Genomic DNA, 25,564 nt, shown 5'->3' with positions numbered 1-25,564 from the left:
CAAAACTATAGATGAGCTTGTTACTTTTTTGGCGGTCATTTCAGGTGCCACAGTGGTGAATACGGTAGGCAAGTCGTTTTCGCAGTATGTACCTAATGTTCCTGGTGGACAAGTGCATTCCAGGTGTCCCACATTATCAAGCCAGCATGTTCCTCCATTAAGGCAGATATTTGTTGGGCAGAAGGTTGTTCTGAGGTCTGGGTCAATGCTAGTAGTTGGCGTAGGAGGAGGAGGGGCGTTTCCGGTTTCTGTAGAAGGGTTTCCACTTGGCTTGGCATGGAGAACCGCATGTGATGTACTTGGCAAACTGGTGACCAGAGCTGGAGGTACCGCAGTGGTCTTCACCGTTCGAGTCGTAACGGTTGTGGTCACTGGACATCCGAAGTCTCGATGTCCCAATCTCTCCAATACCTTACCAGAATTCAAGGGCGGAAAGTGGCATCGTGTCTCTTCAGTTCTACCCAACTGAATCTGCTTTTTTCGAAGCCAGCTAGGAAACCAAGCCAGGTTGCACAGGCAGTTAAAAGGGTTCTCTGCAATGGTCAGTCTTTGCAGGAGAGGAAAGAGCAGGGTTAGGGTCTCCGGCAAGCCTTGGAGACTCAGATTGCTGATGTCCAGCTCTTGAAGCTCTGTCAGCTTTTCAAAGTCCTCCCATTTCACAGGGCCTATTGGATTCCCAGCGAGACTGAGAGTAACCAAGCCCTTCACCTCCTGCAATACTGGTAGAAAAGTAGTTAATTGATTGTTGGAGATGTCCAGCTCATGGAGGTTTTTAAAGCTTCCTAGGAGATCCTCATCGAGGCTGGTAAGGCCCAGCCCGCCCAGTTTCAGTGACTCCAACTTGGGTGTCTGGAGGTCCTTAGGCACTAGTGATGGGATGCTGTTGAACCGTAAGTCCAGTAAGAGCAAATGGGGCATTTTAAGAGCAGGCATTGTTGTCAGTTTGTTTCCTTGCAGCTTGAGCTCTATCAACTGCTCTAGTCCATCGAAAGCTGCAGAATGAATGCTTTCTATGAGATTGCTGTAGAGATACAACCTCTCCAGGAGTTCCAGCCCTGCAAAGCTCTCCTGGGATATGTGAATAATCTGGTTGTCCGAGAGGTCCAGGTTGTGGAGAGAGGAGAGTGGTTCGAAGATACGATCTGGCAGCTCTGTCAGCTTGTTCTGACTTAGATCCAGCATCTCCAGGCTGCTCAAGCCATTGAAGTCCTCCTGGGAAAGAGTCTCAATGCCATTCTTGAAGACATAGAGATTCTTAGTTGCCGTGGGCACCTCACTAGGCATTTTTGTGGCCCGGCGACTGTAGCAGAATATGTAGTCTTGGGGTGCACAGGAACAGTCTGTCGGACAGGCGTCGGTTAGCACCAGGGATGGCAGGAGTTGATAGAGGAGGAGAGGCAGCAGTAGAGGGACAAAGGGCTTCATGTTGCTGCCTACATGCACCCCTCACAACCTGCAATGAATCACAGAAATACTAATGAATGGCAAGTTCACTTTTAGGCAAAGTCATGCTGCATTCTTTGAGTTTGAGATGCCTTTAAATGTTGTTTAACACATGTAAACACTTCAACTTTGTCAGATCAAACTGGGAATGTTGTGACGCAACAATCTAGGCCTTAAAGTAATTTGCAACAAATTCAAAATGAAGTCCATTGTCAATGAATCTTTTGTTTCTTATTTCCTTTTTTACATTTTTTTTTAAAACCAAGGCATGTTGCAACGCATGCCACAGTATTTGTTTTCTTTGAGGTCTTTTAGTTGGACAAAAGGGATTATTGTTGCTTATGACCAAGTGCTTTCAAAGGCTGATCAAAGGCAAGGTTTCTTGACATGGTTCTGCCTGAAAAAATAGGTTGTGTTAGTGACATAAAGGCTGGCTGGAGTTAAAGTTGACATTCACCTTAGTTGTCTTTATGAATCAAAATTAGGAAAATGACGTTGTGGAAATTGTGAGTTCCTTATAGATGTTGACAACCATCCTTATAGATGTTGACAACCTCTCAAGGCACCATCACGGTTCACTGTCACCTGTTTAGTAAGTGCATTAGTTATGTTTTGCCCTTCTGCTTTGTGCAGGGTGCCAAACATGTACTACAGTTATATGTAACATATTTTGTTGTTACACCATTTTACAGCCCACATAGATTTTACACATAGCACCAACTCTCAAGTTCACATCCTTGTCTTAGAGAGTCCTTGTGAGAGAGATTGTTCACTTTGTTTCTTCCTGGGGGAAAAGGTTCACCATGTTCTTTTCGGTCAATGAATGTGGTTGTTTCAAGAGTTACATTTCACATTTAAACGATTAATTGAGAGTTTAAAGGGACAGTTCACCCAAAAATGAAAATTCTGCCATTTACTATTTATAATAATGTCTCTCCAAACCTCTATGCTTTTCTTTTGTTCCTTGGAAAATAAAATTCACTCGTCTTTTTGCCAAATAATCACATTTGACACAAATCAAATATGGCAACACATTGAAAACATAAGTATTTTATGTCTTATTTTCCAGTAAAAATACCAAAATATCCTTTAAACATGATATTTTCTCGTGTTTTCAGAGACATCTAGTGGGGTTTAAGCTTGAAACAAGAATAAAGATTTCCCTTTGAAACTAGTTTTTTCAAATAGTTTTTTCTTGTTATAAGATTTCCTAAATAATCTTAGTTATCTTTAAAAACAAGACAAAAAATGTAACTTTGCCTCTCAAGTAAATGGTAAATGGTCTGCACTTTTACCTTAGCAGTTACCAAAGCGCTTTACACTGCGTCTCATTCACCCAATCACACATTCACACACCAATGATGGCAGAGCTGCCATGCTAGGTGCTAGCCTGCCATTGGGATCAATTTAGGGTTCAGTGTCTTCAGTGTTCAGAGTCGTGTGGGTCGGGAATTGAACCGCCAACCATGCGATTAGTGGCCGACCCGCTGTTCCACCTGAGCCACTGGTTGGTTGTTTTGCATCCTGTTTTGCATCTGAATATTGACTTAAATTGCATTCTGTTCATCATACAAGGTGATTATATGGCTTCAGAAGACTTGTAAAATAGTTCACGAGTCACATGGACTACTTTACTGTGGTTTTATTGTGTTTTTTGTCCTTCACGGTATGAGTAAAACGAAAAGGTTTGTTATGATTTTAAAATATTTTCTTCCATTTTCCACAGTATATTACGATATTGAAACGACATTAGAGTGAATTATTCCATTAATAAAGCGATACAGACTGGTACCCAACAACAACAAAGTCAAGGCCGTTTTAAACTTCACAATGGAAACTTACTGACTAGATTCATCCCATAATTGATCATGAATGCCAGAAATCGAGCTCACCAGATGAACTCAGACACATTTAGCGAGACACGTAAGAGTCAGGGAGGAGATGCGGAAGAATACAGATAAAGGGATATGAAGCTGTGAGACGGGACTGAGCAGGGAAACACTTTATCTCCTTTGAGATTAGTCACTGAAGTATCTGGCCTTGAAATGAGGGGTGGAGACGTTTCGTTCTTTCCCGTTTTCCCTTCTTCTATTTCTCTCCGAGCCTTTAAGGACAGCGTGGGGGGGTTTATATTAGAAGTTCACGTTGAGGTGAAATTCTCTTACTCCGTTTTATTGGACTGAACCGAAAGATAGCAGGCTCATTTAGTTCCTCAGGCCGTATTATTAAGGAATCACTCAAACTGGCCTGCTGATGATCCCGTCACTGTTTCCTGTATCGGTTATTTAGGAAACACAATATGAAATGGCTTGCAGTACAACATATCTAAAAACCATTTACGTGAGCAAAATTGTGTCAAAAGTGTGTATTTGATCTGACTGGACTGGCTGATTTTGTTTTATTTGTGAAAAAATGACACATCTTATGGGATTCTGGAAGTTTTAGGCTCGTTCTAACTAGTTTTTTGGGGTTATTGTTGTGTGTTGGAAGACTAGAGAGGTGTTGTTATGTAGGTTCAACGCAAGTTTATTAAGACATTTGAAATAATATCTGATTATTTGCACATTTGCAAATACTATGATTGTTTTTAAACAGGTTTTCTGAACTATCCACTCATCTGCCATTGGTCTGACAAACCCGAAGCCCTGCCCGAACGTCACGCTATATTTTATTTATTTATTTTCTTTCCACAGAAGAAAGTCAGTCTGTAACGAGATTATTGTGACTAAATGATGACATCATTTTTGGGTGTCCATTTAAAGTCACCGTGGCAATGTTAACAGTTAACCCATAAGACATGATTTGCTTTTCTAGATTGGATGCCTAAAAAGCATTAGAGCAGGTTTCGTCTTTTCCTCTCACTCTGTCCCATTGACTTTTTGGCTGTGATGCTAGTCTCTTTCCTCTGACATTAGGTTTAGTTGCCGCTCTGTGCAAATAAACCCACAAAAAAAAAGCAAGCAGCAGCTGCCAAGCACACGCATATTTTTCTGAAAGTAATCCTTTGCTTATTAAGTGTGAGCTATTTCGTCTGCTTTTTCTGGTTAATGAAACATTTTCTCGGCACACAAAGGAAAAAATGTGCTTGAAACGTCAGTACTTGGAAATGAGATCATATAAGCAAGATGAGGAAAGTGGGTAAGGGCACACATTGCAAAGAAATATTTTCGAACTCATTATTTTGGTCTTGATTTCCAGTCAAAATACTTAAAAGCATCTTTAAAATGTGATACATTCACATACGAATCCAAAAGACGCAAGATATTAAGTCAATTAAGTCTTAACAGAATTTGAAAAACTGTTTGCCAATAGGGTAAGAAAAATAAGAGTAATTCAAAGGGAAAACAAATGTATAAGATTTCTCTGAAAATAGGACTTAGTATTTTGCCTCTCAATTATTGACCAAATTAAAACCATCGGTCTCAAGCATGCAAACTCTCGGCTATGGCTCAGGTGGTAGAGCGGGTCGGCTGCTAATCGCAGGGTTGGCGGTTCGATTCCTGGCCCATGTGACCCCACTTGCCAAAGTGTCCCTTGGGCAAGACACTGAACTCCAAGTTGCTCCCAATGGCAAGCTAGCACCTAGCATGGCAGCTCTACCACCATTGGTGTGTGAATGAGACGCCGTGTAAAGCTCTTTGAATACCGCTAAGGTTAAAAAGGCGCTATATAAGTGCAGACCATTTAATATAGAGAACCACTTACTGACATAAATTAAATCTATGCATTATATTACATTGCAATGTATCATATTCTGTAAATCAGAAGTGCCAAAATGTTTGATGACACATCAATCGTCATGTAATCGTAGTTTTAATCTTTTTATTTAAAATCGTAATTATCTTTCATTGAGGCTCTCTCAAAAATGTTGGCCTGTCGCGTGCTCAACAGATTCAATTCATGTTCAATGGAAATGTTTTAAGTATAATCCCGAAGTAAAACGGTGACCTGATGACAAAATAATTTTCTGCATATCGAGTTGCCATTTTGTGGTCCGTTCTGCATATCGCGGCGGCTCATTTGAGCATATCTCGGCCCATTTGTCATGTTTCGTGGCCGACCCACCGGCCCGCTCGGTTCTCCCGATGGCCAGTTCGCCCCTGATCGGCCCCACCGGGAATATGCCCGGTATGCCAGACTACCAGTCCAGCCCTGCTTAAAATATTGTAAACATTAACACAAATTATTTTGTGATATTTCTTTTATAAGCTGATTTTTGCCTTTTTTCTTGTTATAAAATGGGTAAAACATCCCATAGACTTCCACTGAACCATCCAGAACACCCTAGCAACAATTGCAACATGCATAGCAACACGATAACAACTTCCCAGAACAACTTATAATCCCGAAGTAAAACAGTGACCTGATGACAAAATAAAGTTAGGGGCAAAATATCGCTATCGGCCTATAGTTATCGGTTAAAATCGTTATCATATCGGCCAACGCGTTTCATATCGGTTCATCCCTATAAGTGAAAGTGTCTTGTTTTAAGGATGTTTCGATTTTTTTTTTGTTGACAAAATACAGATTGAGAATAGCGACAGACCGATATATCGGCTGATATCGGCATTCCAAAATACCAAATTTTGGAATCTTTAAAATACCTATAAATGTGTCATTGGATAGCAACTCTGTTCTCAAGGTTTTTTTCTTTACAAGTTTATGCAAGTTTGTTTCACTTAATATATTTTGTGAACATCTGATTTGCTGTTGTTAAATTGTGTTATGTTTATTGGCATTTATATCGGCCATCCTGCTCTCTACATACCTGTATCGGTATCGGCCATTGAAAAACCCATATCGGTTGACCACTAATTGAGAAAATGATTTTTTTTTTTGTGGAAAAGACACTGTAATGTGTCATGTGCATGTAATGATATTTCTTCACCCCTCGTACACCGTTTGACCTCTCTTACGAGATTTGACACACTATATCTGTTGTTCTAGTAATGATCTCCGGTTATGTCATGTGCCTGACGCAGTCTTGCTGGAATGGCACTGATCAGTAAGATCTTACAACTAGGGTAACTAGAGTACAGGATTACGCCAACAAGCATCAGCCAGATCTACTTTGCCAGGGTGTAACAAATGCACCGTTTGTTGGACCAAAGGACTACACTGGGCATAAAATCGCTCCAGAGAATTCAGTGGTGCATGACGCCTTACAGTTCTAATTAGTTGTTTTGCTAGAGGCAGCAATGGAAAAACAACTTGAAGACCTTCCAGATAACCTGATAACAGGTGGAGCACAGTGCTTTATAGGCAGTTAATCATGAGGGGGTCATGGGTCGATGTTGTCCCATGGTGTTTGGCTGTCAGAGGACCGTGGGAATGTCCTCAATTGAATTTAGTGTCTGATATCAGAGGTGGACAAACCAAATGCACGGCATCACTAATAATGTTGCTCATACTTAAAGTCAGGGCTGGACTGGGAAGAGAAATCGGCCTGGGATTGTACATGGCAACTGGCCCAAAGCTTGTTTGGAGGCGGGGGTTTGTGGAGTTCGCTGCCCTTTTCTGCATATCGAGTCGCCATTTAGTGGTCCGTTCTGCATATCGCAGCGGCTCATTTTAGCATATCTCGGCCCATTTGGCACGTTTCGCGGCCGACCCACCGGCCTGCTCGGTTCTCCCGATGGCCAGTTCGCCCCTGATCGGCCCCAAAGAGCGTCAGCCCACTGGGAATATGCCCGGTATGCCAGATTACCAGTCCAGCCCTGCTTAAAGTATTGTAAACATTAACCCTAATTGTTTTGTGGCAGACAATTGTGATATTTCTTTTATAATCAGTAAGACTTAAGCATATTTTCTTGTTAAAAAATGGGTAAAACATCCCATAGACTTGCACTGAACCACCCAGAACACCCTAGCAACAATTGCAACATGCATAGCAACACGATAACAATTTCCCAGAACAATTTAACTGTCATAATGAAACTATGAAGGACATTAGGGGCCGTTCAGTCTGAATGCTTTTTTTGTTTTTCAGTTGCATTTCTTTGCAATAATGCGCTAGCTAAAAAACTGTTAAAAACATGTATTGAGAAACCGGAGTTCTGCTCTATTTGTTGCGCTGTATCTAGCTTTTTTAGAGCAAGAACGCATTTGGTGCGCATAGCCCAAACAACCCCCAAGAACACCTCTAGCAACATGGTAGCAAGTTTTGCATGGGCAAACACAACTATCTACTCTACAAATACTGTGGGGTGAAAAAGTACAGTTTTCGAGAACAAAGACGATGCTAAGAATTTAAACTTTTCCCGAAGGTCAAAAAGATTGAACTAAGAGATGAAAAGTCTGAGGATAAGAGATGAGGAGAGGGTTAGGCGTAGACCAGGGAGAGAGACACAGATAAGCCAGACAAACATCAGGGTGGTGCAGAAGATGTAAGAAAATGAAAGAAAAACAATCCTGTCGGACTGAATTTGATGGAAGCAACTCGTGGTGTCGTCTAAAGTCGCAAATTAGTTTGATTTGCGATCGTTACTGTCAATGAGCAATAGATAGTTGTATTTAGTATTTAGTCACCCTAATTGAGATCCTTGTATTTGTGCTAGATAAATACCACTAAATGGTGCGAAATGACAATTATAATAACAATAAATCAAATCAATCTGATAAATTGTTCCTATTAATTTGAGGGTTTTGTTTGGATGATTATTTACAATGAACTAGTTAAAAAAAAAAACTATTCACTGATTAATTTCCCTGCTCAGAAAGTCCAAATGCTGCATTTACACCTTTATTTATAGTGAAATATTTATACATAATATCATATTTATTATTTATATGTTGACGTTTTTAATTAAGAATGTTTTCTAATTTTATTAGTTGTATTTAGTGTCGTTTTTTAGGTCATGTTATTTCATAGTACATTAACTAATGTTATATACAACTTTTAAAAAAGTATTGGTATATGCTGATATGAACATTATTAACATTTATTTTTTTCGTCTTTTCTCCCCAATTTGGAATGCCAAATTCCCAATGCATTCGAAGTCCTCGTGGTGGCGTAGTGACTCGCCTCAATCCGGGTGGCGGAGGTTGCCTCCGCGTCTGAGACCGTCAATCCGCGCATCTTATAATGTGACTTGTTGAGCGCGTTACCATGGAGACCTAGCGCGTGTGGAGGCTTCACGCTATTCTCCGACAACTCGCCACGCGACCCACTGAGAGCGAGAACCACATTATAGCTACCACGAGGAGGTTACCCCATGTGACTCTACCCTCCCTAGCAACCTGGCCAATTTGGTTGCTTAGGGGACCTGGCTGGTGTCACTCAGCATGCCCTGGATTCGAACTCGTGACTCCAGGGGTGGTAGTCAGCATCTTTACCACTGAGCTGAACCTGGTTGTAAAGTGTTACCAATTTAAATAATCTGACTATAAATTGGGGGTTTGCAAAGTATCAAAGTATACTTCGGTTTTCCGCAGGCCAGCAAATCTCTTTCGTCATCAGTGTGCGCAGACTTTCCATTGCAGCCTAGTTTTTTAGTCATTGCGCGTTGTCGAGTAAGCACGTGCCGTTGACATTCCTATAGAGTATCACAAAGCAGTTATAGTGTGCATGCGACGAACGCATCTGTACGTGCTCGCGGTCAAAAGAGCTTTGTATACTCTTAGCATAACAGTGGGTGGATGGATGTGTCTAGCAGACAGACGAGGCATAAATGGTGGAAGGGAGATTTGAAAAGGATCCATGAGTAGGGCCGGTATGAAGATAAGCCCCCATCCCGACACTTCCCTATGGCCGCCCCAGTCTTATCATGCAACTGATGAAAAAACACCTCTATCTGGATTACCTTTAAGCTCTCAAATCTGTGCCGAGTGACTCCCCTGTTGTGCGGTATTAACTCAAGTGCCTCTGTGCTGGAGGCAGAAGAGCAGTAACAGAGAGAGACCTGTCAAGTCTATGTGATTAAACTCATATTGTGCTAAACTATCTGGCTTTAACTTGCGTTTTGGCTTTGTATCTTCTTCCTGCGTTCCCGTAGTTCACATATTTGTTTAAACACTCAGCCGAATTTGAAGAGCTTTGCTTAAAAACATTTTCTCAGAAGAACAGAAGGTATTTCTCAGGGCTTTTGGGGGGAAAAGAAAGGAAATAAAACCCTGTCAGACTCTCTAATTGACTCTGTAGTGGTTGAGGTTGACTAGTGGATGTATCTAGAGTATGTTCTTTCTTTTTTTAGCCTTCCTTTTATTTTTTGCCAGTGCTTTCAATGGAAAAACCCCATCAGAATGGTGAACAAATGTGATTTGGAGCGTGGCATGATTGTTGGTGTCAGATGGGCTGCTTTGAGTATTTCTGGGATGGGAATTTACTCCGAATGGTGCCAAAAACAAAAAACATCCAGTGAGCGGCAGTTATGTGGATGGAAAGCCTTGTTGATGAGAGAGGTCAACAGAGAATGTCCAGACTGGTTTGAAATGAAGTCTACAGTAACTCAGATAACCACTCTGTACAATTGTGCTGAGATGAATATAATATCTGAATGCTGTTCTGAGATGCGGGTTGGTGCTGTTTTGGTGGCACGAGGGGGACCTACACAATATTAGTCAGGTGGTTTTAATATTGTAGCTAATGTTATGCTAGTCTCAGTCACTATTCACTTTCATTGCATGTGTGTGTGTGTGTGTGTGTGTGTGTGTGACTGAGGCTATCATTCTGCCTAACATTTACTTTTGTGTTCTACGAAAGAAAGTCACGTGTTTAGCACAATATGAGAGTGAGTAAATGATGACAGAGTTGTCATTTTTGGGACCATGTCTCTTTAAGTTCCTATTTTTGGTCGTCAACATATCGTTCTGTCGATTTGCATATCCTTTGATGGCACAGGTTCATTCAAAGAGATGCATATATTTGCTATTAAAACTTGATTTAAATAGCTGTTCACGAGAGCGTTACTGCTCAAGGCTTTTACGGCAAAACACATAAGAATAAAGCCGTCAAGTTTCAGGGAAGGGAAATGCCTTCTCTTTTCATTATCTCTATGGCTCTTTATATATTCTGAAAGAAAAGAAAACAACAGCGCAGGAATGAAGAGAGAGAGAGAGAAAAAGAATGAGCTCATCAGCAAGGACTGTGAAGGTGCCCAATGCCAGGAGAGTGAAGGGGCCAAAAAATTGGCCAGAGCCTCCAAACCTCCTTGTGCTCTAAACAAGGATAGTGACTGGAGGAAAAGAAGGAAAGTAATGTTGTGTAATTAAGAAAGTAGAGAGTTATGCTTGAAGTGAAGGAGAAGTTCTTGATGCATTTCACAGAAGAGGGAACTTTTTGCTTGTTAGTAGTTAAGTAGGAGCTCTCGGAAGAGTTGATAACCCCTAACGCCCATAAAACCACTGCTTCACCTGTACACAGCTGGATCCTGTTATCCACAATGGCCGTAAAACACACATTCATGACAGCAAGAGTTTGAAAAAGAAGAGGGAAATATAATGAGAGTTGCACAGAGAACTATGTCACCTTCAACCTCCAGAAGCATGTCATCTGTTCACCTGAATATGCCGTTGATTGTGCTTATTAACGCTTACAACCTACGGAAGTGTTTGCATTATTATGCAATGTGACAATACCTGTTAAACTTGATGCCAGATATGTTTTTCCCGTTCTATGAAAAGCTCTCTGGAGGAACATTTGATAATTCAATAGAGGAGAGAATAATTGTTGTTTTAAAAGAGGATTTAGAAGAAAGAATAGCTTGTGCAATATTCATCAGTGATGGTTTTGTCCGTGTCAGATTTCATGTTAAGTTCACTGTGTATTAATGCGACCGCAACAAAAACTCAAAGACACATCAAAGCCAAGGCTAAAGTTAACTTAGGGTGACACACTGATCGATGCCTTTGACCCAAGGCATTTTATTTTTTTGGTCCGTTTGTTGAAGACGTCTATACAAATGCGTGCACTATTAGGCGATCCAGCTCGCTCTTGTGTGTGATGTTTGGCAGATCATTATTTGAAGAAAGCCATCTTTCAGTTTAGGGGTTACAGCTGTGATCAGGATAACAGAAGGCAAACATTTATTGTATGCACGAAACATAAAGATTTTAAGATTTGTCTGAATTAAAAAGGCAGATTAATGACTCTTAAAGGAATATGCCGGGTTCAGTACAAGTTAAGCTCAATCGACAGCATTCGTGGCATAACGTTGAATACCACAAAAAATTATCTCGACTCGTCCCTCCTTTACTTTAAAAAAAAATAATAATAAATCGAGGTTACACTGAGGCATTTACAATGGAAGTCAATGGGGCAATTTTTGGAGGGTTTAAAGGCAGAAATGTGAAGCATATATATTTTTTAAAAGCATACATTAATTCTTCTGTTAAATATTTTGTATTTTTTGAGTTGTAAAATTTGTCATTTAAGGGTTTACAGTGTTACATCGCCATGGCAACGGAGTTGTAAAATTGGATTTAACTTTACACAGAAAGGGTTAGTAATAATAATATAATTCCTTACATTTATAAAGCGCTTTTCTAGGCACTCAAAGTGCTTTACGTAGCATAGGGATGATGATGATGCGACGGGAGCCATAGTGCGCCAGAACGCCCACCACACACTGGTGGGGAGGAGAGAGTAGAGTGATGTAGCCAATTCAGGGATGGAGATTAATACGAGGCCATGATAGATAGGGGCCAATGGGGGGAATTTGGCCAGGACACCGGGTTACACCCCTACACTTTACGAGAAGTGTCCTTGGATTTTTAGTGACCACAGAGAGTCAGGACCTCGGTTTAACATCTCATCCGAAGGACAGTGCCTTTTTACAGTATAGTGTCCCCGTCACTATACTGGGGCATTAGGACCAACACAGACCGTAGGGTGAGCACCCCCTGCTGGACTTCTGAATACCACTTCCAGCAGCAACCTTGGTTTTCCCCAGGAGGTCTCCCATCCAGGTACTGGCCAGGCTCAACCCTGCTTAGCTATAGTGGGCAACCAGGCAAGAGCTGCAGGGTGATATGGCTATTGTTTATGTCTTGCGGCTATACTATTAAAACAGTGTATCTTTTAACATTTACGGATTGTTCCCATTCACTTCCATTGTAAGTGCCTCACTGTAACCCATATTTTTGCTTTTTATTTTTTTAAGAAAAGAAGGGAAAAGTTGAGATCATTGTTTTGTGGTAATCAACGTTATGCCACAAATGTTGTAGATTGAGTTAAACTTGTATTGAACCAGGAATATTCCTTTCAAAACCGTTTGATTACACCGATGAGAGACAAGATCGCACGATTTGAAGACTTAAAATGTATTTACTTACTCTCATGTCATTCCAAACACTTAGGACTCTCTTTTTTCTTTATGAAACACAAAAGGAGATCTTTAGCAGAATGTTGATGCTATTGTTTTCCATGCATTGAATGCATACAGCGACTAGTGGCTTTCAAACTCCAAAATGGACACCCGAAAAGCACATTAAAGAGAACCCGAAAAGCACATTAAAGTAGTCCATATGACTCCTACAATATATTCCATGTCTTCTAAAGCCACATGGTAACTTTGTGAGGTACAGACCAGAATGTACCCTAAGCCGCTGCTTTCAAATCTCACTCATGTGTTATGCCAACGATTGCAATACAGGAAGTAAATGATTGAATTGTCATTGTAGGGTGAACTATTCCTTTACAATATAGTCTAGCTATAATTACATGGACCATTGCACAACACAAAAAGGATTTCCATTTTGATAGGAGTTTGGAATTGGTACATAACCTCTAAAGGGCTGCAACATCCTCCGCTGTTATAGTGAATGCATTGAATACGATCCCTTAGATAGTTCACAGTGGTGAAGATAACATCTTTGATCACAACCTCAGCCTGACATACTTGTATTAACGAAACAGTGTTCGCCGTCCAATTAGTTGCTTGTCTGCAGGCTATAAGGAGGCATGTCTGGAGTTTTGCGTTTTGTCTGCAACCTGATTCCATTGCAGCCTTGTATTGCAATGCCTGTAACATCAGAGTTGATACAAAGGCCATGTTTTGCTGCAGGTACACGCAGGTTTTATTACAGTCCTGAGCACAGGAATGTGCCTTAAGCCTGTTGTTGCCCCCGGGGTGCCTTGAAACCCAACGCTCTGGACGGGTGCCTGCGCAGACGCCATGGCCTAAGCCGAACTGCAGCCATATTGCTGCTTGTTTCTCCTTGCAAGAAACCCTTGGAACGAGCCATGTGGGTGAGAGCGAAGTGGAAAAATGGACAGTCTGCTTCTCAACTGTGCACTTAAGAGTATGCAAATCCAAAAAGAAATGGATTTACATGTTTGCTTAATGTAAGGAATCATGTTAGCTTGACAAAGCCAACACAGTCAGTACATTTAAATGCACAGAAGTCTGATGTCAATTAAACTAAAACATTGAGAGCGTTTACATGCACGTGTCTTACATATATCTTGTCATTCTTTAAATATTCAATCAAGCATTAACTCATGTACTGCATGCATGGAAAGACAGATTGAGCTATATCCACCACTATCTGTCTGACTGTTTCTAGCTTTTATTTTCAGGCAAGGCTTTGCCAAGCCAACATCAATCTTAACCCCTAACCCTAACTACTTCTTTAACCCTCTTTGGCTTTGTCAGATGTAGGGCCTCTAGCAAACCTTATTTCATGGTTGTTTGTATAGGTCTGGATTCATAACTCACCTGATGTTCTCCATCAGCAATCCTTTATCATTGAATGGCTTTAATAAATGAGCCAGAAACAAGACAAAGCCCTGCTGTCAGCGTGCCTCCATCTCAGTCACCATATAGAGAGATTCTTCATTTAGATTAGCTCTCTATTAAGGTACTTCTTATAAACCCATATCTACACTTAACATTGACTTTAAGATTTTCGACATATTGTTAATTACAATCTATTGTGATGTGCCGATCAGTATGCATTGCCTTCAATCTCAGTTAAGTAAGGAATTAAATAACCCTGCAAAGTTTAAAATGTGATCTGAGATCAGTTGAGTGGGGTGCAGATTTGTTCAACAGGGTTGCAGAGGTCACAAGTCACCCAAAGACCAAGAAAGATATGACCCTTTAGGCTTACTCGGGTTACACAAGAACTATGGTGATCTTTGGGCAGTCTTTGAAGTACCCAGTGCTAGCCAGCACAGTTTATATATAAAGATGATGTCTTTTTTTCTTCCTTAAAGGCCGTTGACGCTGTTAGTAGCAACCGGAAGTCATTCGTTTTCAAAAAGAGTTTGAGCAAAACAACTACTGGTTGTGTTGAGTCCATAAGTGCATTGACACGATATTGGACAGATACCAACTGGTATTAGAAATGCAACATTTGCTAGCATGTTATGATGGCTTACACATAAGCAGGAAGAGAGAGAGAGTTATCCAAATTGCAAAGAACAGTAAACAGAAATTATGCATTTATGCAGACGCTTTTATCCAAAGCGACTTACAGAGCACTTATCACAGGGACAATCCCCCCGGAGCAACCTGGAGTTAAGTGCCTTGCTCAACGACACAATGGTGGTGGCTGTGGGGATCGAACCGGCAACCTTCTGCTTACCAGTTGTGTGCTTTAGCCCACTATGCCACCACTCTCTATGAGTGATGCGATTGGGCGTAGAGAGCTAAAAAGTTGTAGAGTGTCTATTTATGGCCTTTTAAGAGAGGCTGAAATTGAGTAACCCTGTATGTATGTTTGAGTCTCATTGTTAAATTCATTTTCACCTCTTGTTACTCCAAACATTCGTTTGAAGTGATTCTACCTGTTCTGTCATTCAAACAAAAGAGAGTGCATGCTGCAATCCTTTTCTCTCTCACTTCATCTATTGTTTTTTTCATTGCAATCATTTAAGCAAATAGCGGGTTATATACTCATAGCTTATGTAGGAACCTTTTCCTCTTCGTTCAAATATAATTTTGATCATTTGTGACATAGTAAACATTGTATTGTACCTAAAAGTCGCCACCAGGTGGACGCTTACTATTCGTAGTCATGTGTCCTGCATGTTTGTTTGCACCAGAGACATGCTTATTGACAGCGCAACAGGTGGGAATGTGTGGAATCAGAGTGTGCAAAAGCCCTACAACTTCTGTAGCATCTACATCTCTTGTCAGTGTGACAGTTGTTTCAGAGCCGTCATCACTCGAAGATCAGTTATATCAGTCAGCTGCTTTCACACATACGGGTGAAATCATGTGCCAGTAACGCAACACATCATGCTAACCCAGAAGACTGAGTGTAAACAAAGAGCCATCTGATAAGAAAAGAACACATAACTATGACGGAAATGTATAAAAACAGTAACAGCATGCATTGCTGTCGTGTGGGGACGCATGCCTTTGTTTGTCCGCAACTTGCCGAAACTTTGGAACATCACAGCACTTATCATTCTCCAGATTCTCGACCTCAAGCTCCTTTTCCACATTGCATGCGTTTTGACTGGTATATTGAAAGACCAATGTGCAGCAAGACATGTCTTGGTATGTTGTTATGTGTAGTTGTTGACAGAATTTGGAAGTGGGCATTTTTCCTCAATCCAGATGATCATGCAACTTGGCTTCTTATAACCTGCTTGTGTAACTGGCATTCTTTACCGTTGGTGATTTTTCGAGCCTGCAAGCCTTGGGGCCGTCTTTCATAACCCGCTCATACGTCTTACACACATGTGATAAAAGATAAACATGACAAGCTGATCCATCTATTGCCTTATATGTTACAAAAGAACGTATTGTTTGCCCACTGGCTCATCATTGGTTGCATTCCAAGATCCCAAAGACAGCTTAGATGCGCAAGATGGATGGGTCACCAGATAAAGTCTTTGGTTGCTGGTCATGCGAGTCCATTGTCTCGGAGAGCTTATACCTGAGCTGTCTATCAACACGTTTCAACTAGCAACACTTTCTATCAGGTGCATGCCAGAAAACAAAGAGCCTTACTCACTAACACCCTGTCTACACCATACATAAGCAGCACAATGCTCATCAAACAACCTCCAGTTGTAACCAATGATGCTTTCTACTATCGTTTAGGAACAACCCGTTCAATTTCAATGCACACGCTTGACGCTACAGCTCAAAGCTGATTGTCCGTGCATGTCAACTTCTATACGTACAACACTGGTCGTGTCTTGTGTAGATGATGTAACCGTGCATTCATGGACACTCAGGAGCGCAGCTACCCATTTATGGGGTGGTACGCAATGTCAACTTTGGCGACCACTTAAAAGGTTCGCCATCTGACTGCCTTCTTTGGGATGATTCGCTTTATGTTGCATGTACTTTTATACAGTAATTAGTGAATAAGACTGCCAAGTTTTCAGTTTTTGGGTGCCTCCAGAAATCAGAGGCCGTGGACCTCTTAAGTGTCCTGGCGGGTATAACACTCACGGCACGACTTCATAACTTTTCCTCAGACGTCTCCGCAGAGACCTGAGAGCCGTTTAAGCCTAAAGGTACAAAGAGAGAGGAGGATTCGTGAAGAGTAGAAGAGTCGAAAGAGGCCTCTCGATTCCCAATATACACATCCTTGTACACGCTAACCATGCACTCTGTAAACAGTCTTCCCTGCTTTAAACACTTTGCCCAATTGAATTTGACCAATCCCAGGTGCCTCTTCAAGCTTACCCATCCATCATCACACAGAGACGGTCCTTTGTTTTCTGTTCTACTCGTAAGTGTGAGGGTTAGTGGATGGAAACTGCATGTGTTGTATATCCGTAAGTCATTCTGTTGCTAATCGGTGAAGCACATGGGGCCTGGAGTGTCACATGTATGATCAGTAGTTTTTATTTGAGTATAAACATTTGTACGTATATGTAGGGCTGGTGTGCACATGGCTCAGTTTGCCTGTGTTTGTCTAACCGTGTGTTTAGGTTTGTTCAATCTTAGCATTTTGCTGTCAGTGGGGTTTAGGATGGTGCTAAATCTATCGTAACACCTTCTCTCTCGTCTTGTGTAAATGACTGCAATATAGACTCAAGCTCTTGAGGGTTGGTTGAGAAACAAATCCAAACACTAACACACACGGGTACGTACAAGGCTCAGGGTGAACTGGATATGTAGGAGAACTTGCGAGCTTGGTGTAAAACAAATATGAGCAGGATGTCACTATGCACTGGAGTATCAAGTAACGTCGCTTCAGCTTTAATGCTAAGCAACAACTTGAAGACTTGGGCGGAAAGATATAGTGTTGACAGATGCTGCTTCCAGAATAGGAGGAATTTATTACTGCTTGGGCCGGGGATAAATTCCTTTAGCTGCAAAAATGTTTGTGAGTACTAGGGACTAGTCGATTAATACGTTTATTTGGATTTTTTTGCAGTTTTTTTTTTCTTGTCTTCAGTTTTTCATTTTTAACAGCAGTGTTTTAATTAGCATGCTAACAGCATGGTGTGCTTTAGCTGCTAGACAGTTTGCGTGGTTAAACCCACTCTGAATAGTCTTTTATATGTTGTCTTATTATGTCCAGTTCAAGGGGAAAACAGGATACAAAGTAATTAACACACTCTCAAACTGAGGCCATTGCTGGGTTTTTTGGGACAGGTGAGGGGCAGTTCGGCAAAAGTGCTTGTCTGACTTAAGGTGGTACAATACAAGAACCCCCAACCCCATTAAAAATGCTCAAGTCTTGACTGCTGCTGATATGCTTGGCCAGGCTGTGGAACGCCCCCTCATAAACTTACATAAATGCTTCAATAGACACCCTCCCCTGCCTTTTTACAAACACGACCACACCACGAGGCCAAAGAAGGCCGACCTGCCTTGAAGACTTGGACTGCTGGTGATTAAGTCAAAAGCTGAAAAACAGTGAGGTGCTGAATTGATTAAAAATCAATTAAAACCATTGCTTATGGATGCAAAAACATGTGAATTTCTCCTTTGAAAGTCACTTTGCATAAAAGCGTCTGCTATATGAATAAATGTAAAGTGTATGTAAAATCGAACTATGCAAATTTAGATACAGTCCTATCCTACAGCGGGTGAACGTTTACAAAACTGACTGTAATTTTCCAGTGTACTCAAAGACCCTGATTAGCTTCTTCAGGTGTGTTTGATTAGAGGTGGAACTAAACTTGAACACCTCTGGGTACTTTACCTCCTTCCTCAGCACGATTGCATTCCATATGCTCACAAACACACACTTGATTACTAGGCAACTTTTCATTAAATTCTCAAACTAATTTGAGAGGGGGCTTATTGAAACGGGATGTTTTGTGGTTTATTCGACAACTTCAGCCAAATGTGTGGTTTTGGAAGCTTGGCGTGCCAGATCATTTAAGTGAGTTCTAAACTCTGACTCCCATGCTCCAGTAAACACTAACAGACCTTAGTCAGGGTCGACGGCATTCTGATATTTTTCCCCAAAGTGTTGTCACATACCGCCTGCTTTCAAAACTCACCAGAGTGTATGACGGGACAGTTCTTCTCCTCTTGTCCACTCCTCTTTCCCCTTCACTCTACACCTTCTGTTAGCTCTGTAAGAGGAGGAGAAGGACATAGAATCAGACAGCGTCAGGTAGCTGTATGTCCAACTGTAGGCAGCGGCTGGAATGTTTTAGGAAGAGCACTTATGGGGAAGGAAAATGGTGGGCACACGTAGGGGCCTGTCTCTGGATGTTTGTGTCCAACAGATGGTAAAATATCTCCACACTCTTTAATTTGTGGTTTTGCTATGGCAAGAATTACTATTACTATTGCTCATAATTTGAGTTTGTATTTGAACACTAACTCTAAGTGATCAGACTTGGTGACTAAGTGATTTTCCCCTGGCGATAGTTCACAAATGGAGTGAAAAAATCCATGACTTACATTGTCGGAGGGGCCCGAGCCATATCTAGAGACCAGGGTAGGGTTGCACCAGCTGTGCGTAAGGTCTCACGTAAGTTGGGACGTTTGTAACTAAGTCAGTGCTTAATTTGGTTGCACCACCTGTTCTTAAGGCAAGACTTAACTAGTAGGTTGTAAAGGAATGCATAGTCGCATAATATGACGTTTACCTGTATTGATCCAATAATTAGCCTTCAAATTTTGAAGCAATTGGCCCCCGATAGATCTGGGGGTGGGATCTTTAGATTTGGCCAGTAAGAAGCCATCTAGCAACCACTCAGAACACCCTAACATTAGCTATGTGTTGACCTGAGAACACATTAGCAACAACCTAGCAATGCCTTAGCAATCAGTCAGGTCACCCTAGAATTAGCAACACCCTAAAACCAATCACCACATTTTAGCTATCACCTTGCAATGCCTTATCAATCACTTACATCACCGTTGCATTAACAACATGCCACCAAAAACCACTTCAAACACTTTAACAACCACTAGTGCTGCCCTAGCAAACAATCGGAAAGCCCTAGCATTCGTAACATGACAAAAAGCACTCACAACATTTTAGCTACCACTAGCAATGCCCTAGCAACCACTCAGAATACTTTACCAGCCACTAGCAATGGCCTAGCAAACAGTTGGAAAGCCCTAGTATTACTAACGTGACAAAAAAAAAGAAAATACATTTGTATCTACCTCCTAGCAATACCTTAGCAATCACTCACTATGCCCTAGCATTACCAACATGCCAGACACCACTTGGAACACTTTACCAACCTCTAGCAATGCCCTAGCAACACCCTAGCATTAGTAACGTGTAAAAAAAAAACACTTTAACAACCACCTAGCGGGGGCCTGGGTAGCTCAGTGGTAAAGACACTGGCTACCACACCTTGCTAGCTCAAATCCCAGGGTGTCCTGACTCCAGCCAGGTCTCCCGAGCAACCAAATTGGCCCAGTTGCTAGGGAGGGTAGAGTCACATGGGGTAACCTTGCTATAATGTGAGCCTCCACATGCGCGCGGCAACGCGCTCAACAAGCCACGTTATAAGATGCGCGGGTTGACGTTCTCAGATGCGGAGGCAGCTGCGATTCGTCCTCCTCCACCCGGGATTGAGGCGAATCACTACTCCACCACGAGGACTTAAAAAGCACATTGGGAATTGGGAATTGGGCATTCCAAATAAAATAAAAAAAACACCTAGCAATGCCTTAACAACCAGATTAACATAGCATTAGCAACATGCCGAAAACCACTCACAACATTTTAGCTACCACCTAGCTATGGCTTAGCAGTCAATAACCCTGGCATTAGCAACAAGCCAACCACATAGAACACACGTAACAATGCCCTAGCAACCACTCTGAACACCATGCAGTAGTAACGTGCCAAAACCACTCAGAACAGTTTAGCAACCACCTAGCAATGCCCTAGCAACCAGTCAGAACTACAATTTTTGCATGGGAACAACCACTCAAGTTTTCTCCTGAAAATGTCAAAATCTACTTTTCTTTTTTGTCTTTCCTTTTCAGCTTCTTGCATTCCTTCACATTTTACACATTTGTGGAACTCCCTGAACAGAAGGGACTCTTTAGGTGATTGACAGTCAAGCAGGAAAACAAAGCTAACTGTAGCTTTATGCCTGTTAAGGTAACGTCAGCTCGATTTTTGAGATGGAAAGTGAGTGAGCAGAGTGCTGTCATTTTAACTCTGCAGATTCTCAGCAGGTGTCGAATGCAGTCAAGTGAAGCATTGCAGAGGCCAGTAGTGTTTATCTGACACACACACACACACACACACACACACACACACACACACACACACACACACACACACACACACACACACACAGTTCAGGCATTGCATGTGTGTTGAAAGGCTTGTCATTGAGTAACATACAATCCAAAACACCCACATGATGTGCCCTGTGGCAGATTATGTGGAAAGCTGGGGTGGAAATACTGTGGCATTCTTTAAAGCACCAATCTGCATCTGGATCCAATATCACCCCAATATAAAAAGTAAATAAAAAAGAAGTAAATGAATTGTCATTAATAATGATATAGTATTTAAACGGTAGTATTCATACATCATGGTACAGAATAACATTTCTGTCTGCCTTTTTTAATCAAAGTAGTTTATATGTATAAGCTGTTGACATCTACAATTTGCCCATCTTGTCAGCAGATGAGTTCTGGCCACTACAGAGCGACCCAAAAATGTCTCACTCTCAAACTGTTCCAGAGCTAGTCCCTGCGAGATACCGCAGCACATACAGAGATATCCCATGCAGTCGCACCTTATGACCGAGTGTGTGCCTGACACGTGTAGGCCGGTGTCTCTCATTTCAGGTATTGCTGATTTGTAGAGGCACGTCAATGAGTCATATTTAAACCTCTACTTTGAGGCGCAGTTTAATGAATCACTGTGACACGCATGACTAAGAAAATGTGTGTTTGTGTGTTGTTAATCTTGAAATAACAATTCTACAATCCTTCTTGACAAAATACCAATAAATGTAATACAAATTCAATCAGTGCTGTTAAATTACCTCCAGTGAGATGTAAAATTCAAAATGAAACTCAATGAAGTGGTTTGTTTATATTGCGCCAGTCCAAAACGACTCCAAAATAACGCAATCAGATATGTGATGTTTCTTAGAGGGTTGTGAAATCAGTGACATCTACAGCTGTATTTACCAGCTTTACACAAAAAGTTCTGGTCAGTGCCATGTGATGTATTAAAAGTATAATACATTTTTTTTTTCCCAAATATATTATGGAACAGTGATGTATTAAATGTGAATACCATGGTAATTTAATATATATACCATGCTGCAGTGATTGTATCTTGATATATAATGATATACGATGTAATACTATGATTCCTTAATATATAGCATGATACAATGATGGTATCAGATGGTAATAATATGGTATTTGTGATACAATGATGGTATCAGATGGTAATAATATGGTATTTGTGATACAGTGATGGGATCAGATGGTAATAATATGGTATTTGTGATACAGTGATGGGATCAGATGGTAATAATATGGTATTTGTGATACAGTGATGGTATCAGATGGTAATAATATGGTATTTGTGATACAGTGATGGTATCAGATGTTAATTATATGGTATTTGTGATACAGTGATGGTATCAGATGGTAATAATATGGTATTTGTGATACAGTGATGGTATCAGATGGTAATAATATGGTATTTGTGATACAGTGATGGTATCAGATGTTAATTATATGGTATGTGTGATACAGTGATGGTATCAGATGGTAATAATATGGTATGTGTGATACAGTGATGGGATCAGATGGTAATAATATGGTATTTGTGATACAGTGATGGGATCAGATGGTAATAATATGGTATGTGTGATACAGTGATGGTATCAGATGGTAATAATATGGTATTTGTGATACAATGATGGTATCAGATGGTAATAATATGGTATTTGTGATACAGTGATGGTATCAGATGGTAATAATATGGTATTTGTGATACAGTGATGGGATCAGATGGTAATAATATGGTATTTGTGATACAGTGATGGGATCAGATGGTAATAATATGGTATTTGTGATACAATGATGGTATCAGATGGTAATAATATGGTATTTGTGATACAGTGATGGTATCAGATGGTAATAATATGGTATTTGTGATACAGTGATGGGATCAGATGGTAATAATATGGTATTTGTGATACAGTGATGGTATCAGATGGTAATAATATGGTATTTGTGATACAGTGATGGTATCAGATGTTAATTATATGGTATGTGTGATACAGTGATGGTATCAGATGGTAATAATATGGTATGTGTGATACAGTGATGGGATCAGATGGTAATAATATGGTATTTGTGATACAGTGATGGGATCAGATGGTAATAATATGGTATGTGTGATACAGTGATGGGATCAGATGGCAATAATATGGTATTTGTGATACAGTGATGGTATCAGATGGCAATAATATGGTATTTGTGATACAGTGATGGTATCAGATGGTAATAATATGGTATTTGTGATACAGTGATGGTATCAGATGGCAATAATATGGTATTTGTGATACAGTGATGGTATCAGATGGTAATAATATGGTATTTGTGATACAGTGATGGTATCAGATGGCAATAATATGGTATTTGTGATACAGTGATGGTATCAGATGGCAATAATATGGTATTTGTGATACAGTGATGGTATCAGATGGCAATAATATGGTATTTGTGATACAGTGATGGTATCAGATGGTAATAATATGGTATTTGTGATACAGTGATGGTATCAGATGGCAATAATATGGTATTTGTGATACAGTGATGGTATCAGATGGTAATAATATGGTATTTGTGATACAGTGATGGTATCAGATGGCAATAATATGGTATTTGTGATACAGTGATGGTATCAGATGGCAATAATATGGTATTTGTGATACAGTGATGGTATCAGATGGTAATAATATGGTATTTGTGATACAGTGATGGTATCAGATGGTAATAATATGGTATTTGTGATACAGTGATGGTATCAGATGGCAATAATATGGTATTTGTGATACAGTGATGGTATCAGATGGCAATAATATGGTATTTGTGATACAGTGATGGTATCAGATGTTAATAATATGGTATTTGTGATACAGTGATGGTATCAGATTGTAATAATATGGTATTTGTGATACAGTGATGGTATCAGATGGCAATAATATGGTATTTGTGATACAGTGATGGTATCAGATGGCAATAATATGGTATTTGTGATACAGTGATGGTATCAGATGGTAATAATATGGTATTTGTGATACAGTGATGGTATCAGATGGCAATAATATGGTATTTGTGATACAGTGATGGTATCAGATGGCAATAATATGGTATTTGTGATACAGTGATGGTATCAGATGGCAATAATATGGTATTTGTGATACAGTGATGGTATCAGATGGTAATAATATGGTATTTGTGATACAGTGATGGTATCAGATGGTAATAATATGGTATTTGTGATACAGTGATGGTATCAGATGGTAATAATATGGTATTTGTGATACAGTGATGGTATCAGATGGTAATAATATGGTATTTGTGATACAGTGATGGTATCAGATGGTAATAATATGGTATTTGTGATACAGTGATGGTATCAGATGGTAATAATATGGTATTTGTGATACAGTGATGTATCAGATGGTAATAATATGGTATTTGTGATACAGTGAGGGTCTCAGATGGTAATAATATGGTATTTTGATACATTTATAACTTGGCGCTATATCCACAATTTAAATTTTAAGATATGACTCCCAAAATGTCTTTGACAAAGGAGTAATGATTTAAAGTAGCACACTGCAAGTTACAAGGAAACATATTTATCAGATTTGTCAGTGTAGGTATTGATAACTGTTTTGCTAGCAAGCGCACGTACAGAATGGCCAGGTGAAAACAGATAAGAGTGTCGTTAACCTCTACTGTAATAGCTGCAAGGGAAGCGCGGCATGACGGCACGCGTGTCAGAGATATGGCCCTAGTATATGTGTACTGAAGGTGGACTTGCACGTAGGCATGTGTGTTTGCTGCATAACCCCACGGTGCTAAGTGTGTGTTTGTGCATACGGTGCACACAAAGTTTATCGACACTCACGACTTAACGCTGCCCGCTGAACCTCAAACAAACACCAACCCACACACATCATCTACCAAACCAGACCACCAAATCCAAATATTAAACAAGAAAATGCTAAACTAACACTTATTCTGCACTTCTCAGTTTGTGGGTGAATTCAAATGAGTTAATGTTCGTCTGGCAATTTGTTTGAATTCGCAGCAGCCATTAATAGCAAGCGGTCGAGTGACCCTAGCGTAGAGTTCAGGGCCGTGGTTGGATGCTGCTGAGCTCTTGAGCTGCTGTTCTGCGTCTTTGGTCTGAGCGTCTCATTTCCTAATTGCAGTTCAGTCAGGAGGTAATTACAACCTTAGATTAAAGTCGTTTTCTTTTTTTACAGCCTGGCTAAATTTGTGGCGGCTCGCGCGGATGTGCACCCCCTCCCGTCGTTTTCGGATGGGAAATTGGTTTGTGGACCAACCAGCATTTGTTTGATTCTTGTCGTATTCATAGTGGACCAAATAGTGCAACATGCAAACTGTAAATATGCAAACTTCCCTGCAACACAATATGCTAAAAGACGTCATATTAGTAGGATGCGGTGCTTCGAATTCGGTTAGCACAGACTGATTTCAGCTGGAGAACTTTCAACCTACTATCACCAAATTCACCGTGAGATCAGTCTGGACAAAGCGAG

At 40.6% G+C, this 25,564-nt stretch overlaps 2 protein-coding genes across 5 annotated transcripts in view; one reads left to right on the top strand and one right to left on the bottom strand.

The window, feature by feature from the left end:
• LOC127653188 (mitochondrial import inner membrane translocase subunit tim16) overlaps positions 1–25,564 on the top strand; it is a 173,255-nt gene that overhangs the window by 85,959 nt on the left and 61,732 nt on the right. The gene's annotated exons all lie outside the window — the stretch shown is intronic.
• Positions 1–25,564, bottom strand: part of LOC127653193 (vasorin-like) — a 33,741-nt gene that overhangs the window by 2,093 nt on the left and 6,084 nt on the right. The window contains exons 2-3 of one of the 2 annotated variants that reach the window (XM_052139782.1): positions 18,809–18,883; positions 1–1,453 (exon numbers count right to left, since the gene is read on the bottom strand). The exon at positions 1–1,453 is cut by the window's left edge and continues 2,093 nt beyond it. In XM_052139782.1, the coding sequence (XP_051995742.1) occupies positions 1–1,425 (1,425 nt within the window). In that variant the 5' untranslated portion in view covers positions 1,426–1,453; positions 18,809–18,883. The remainder of the gene's footprint in view (positions 1,454–18,808; positions 18,884–25,564) is intronic. The other variant, XM_052139783.1, reaches the window with a different exon arrangement.

The sequence above is a fragment of the Xyrauchen texanus genome, chromosome 12 (assembly GCF_025860055.1).
Source record: "Xyrauchen texanus isolate HMW12.3.18 chromosome 12, RBS_HiC_50CHRs, whole genome shotgun sequence".
In the NCBI taxonomy this organism is placed as follows: Eukaryota; Metazoa; Chordata; class Actinopteri; order Cypriniformes; family Catostomidae; genus Xyrauchen; species Xyrauchen texanus.
Note: the sequence above shows the minus strand (reverse complement) of the source record. Positions and strands in the feature narration are given on the sequence as shown.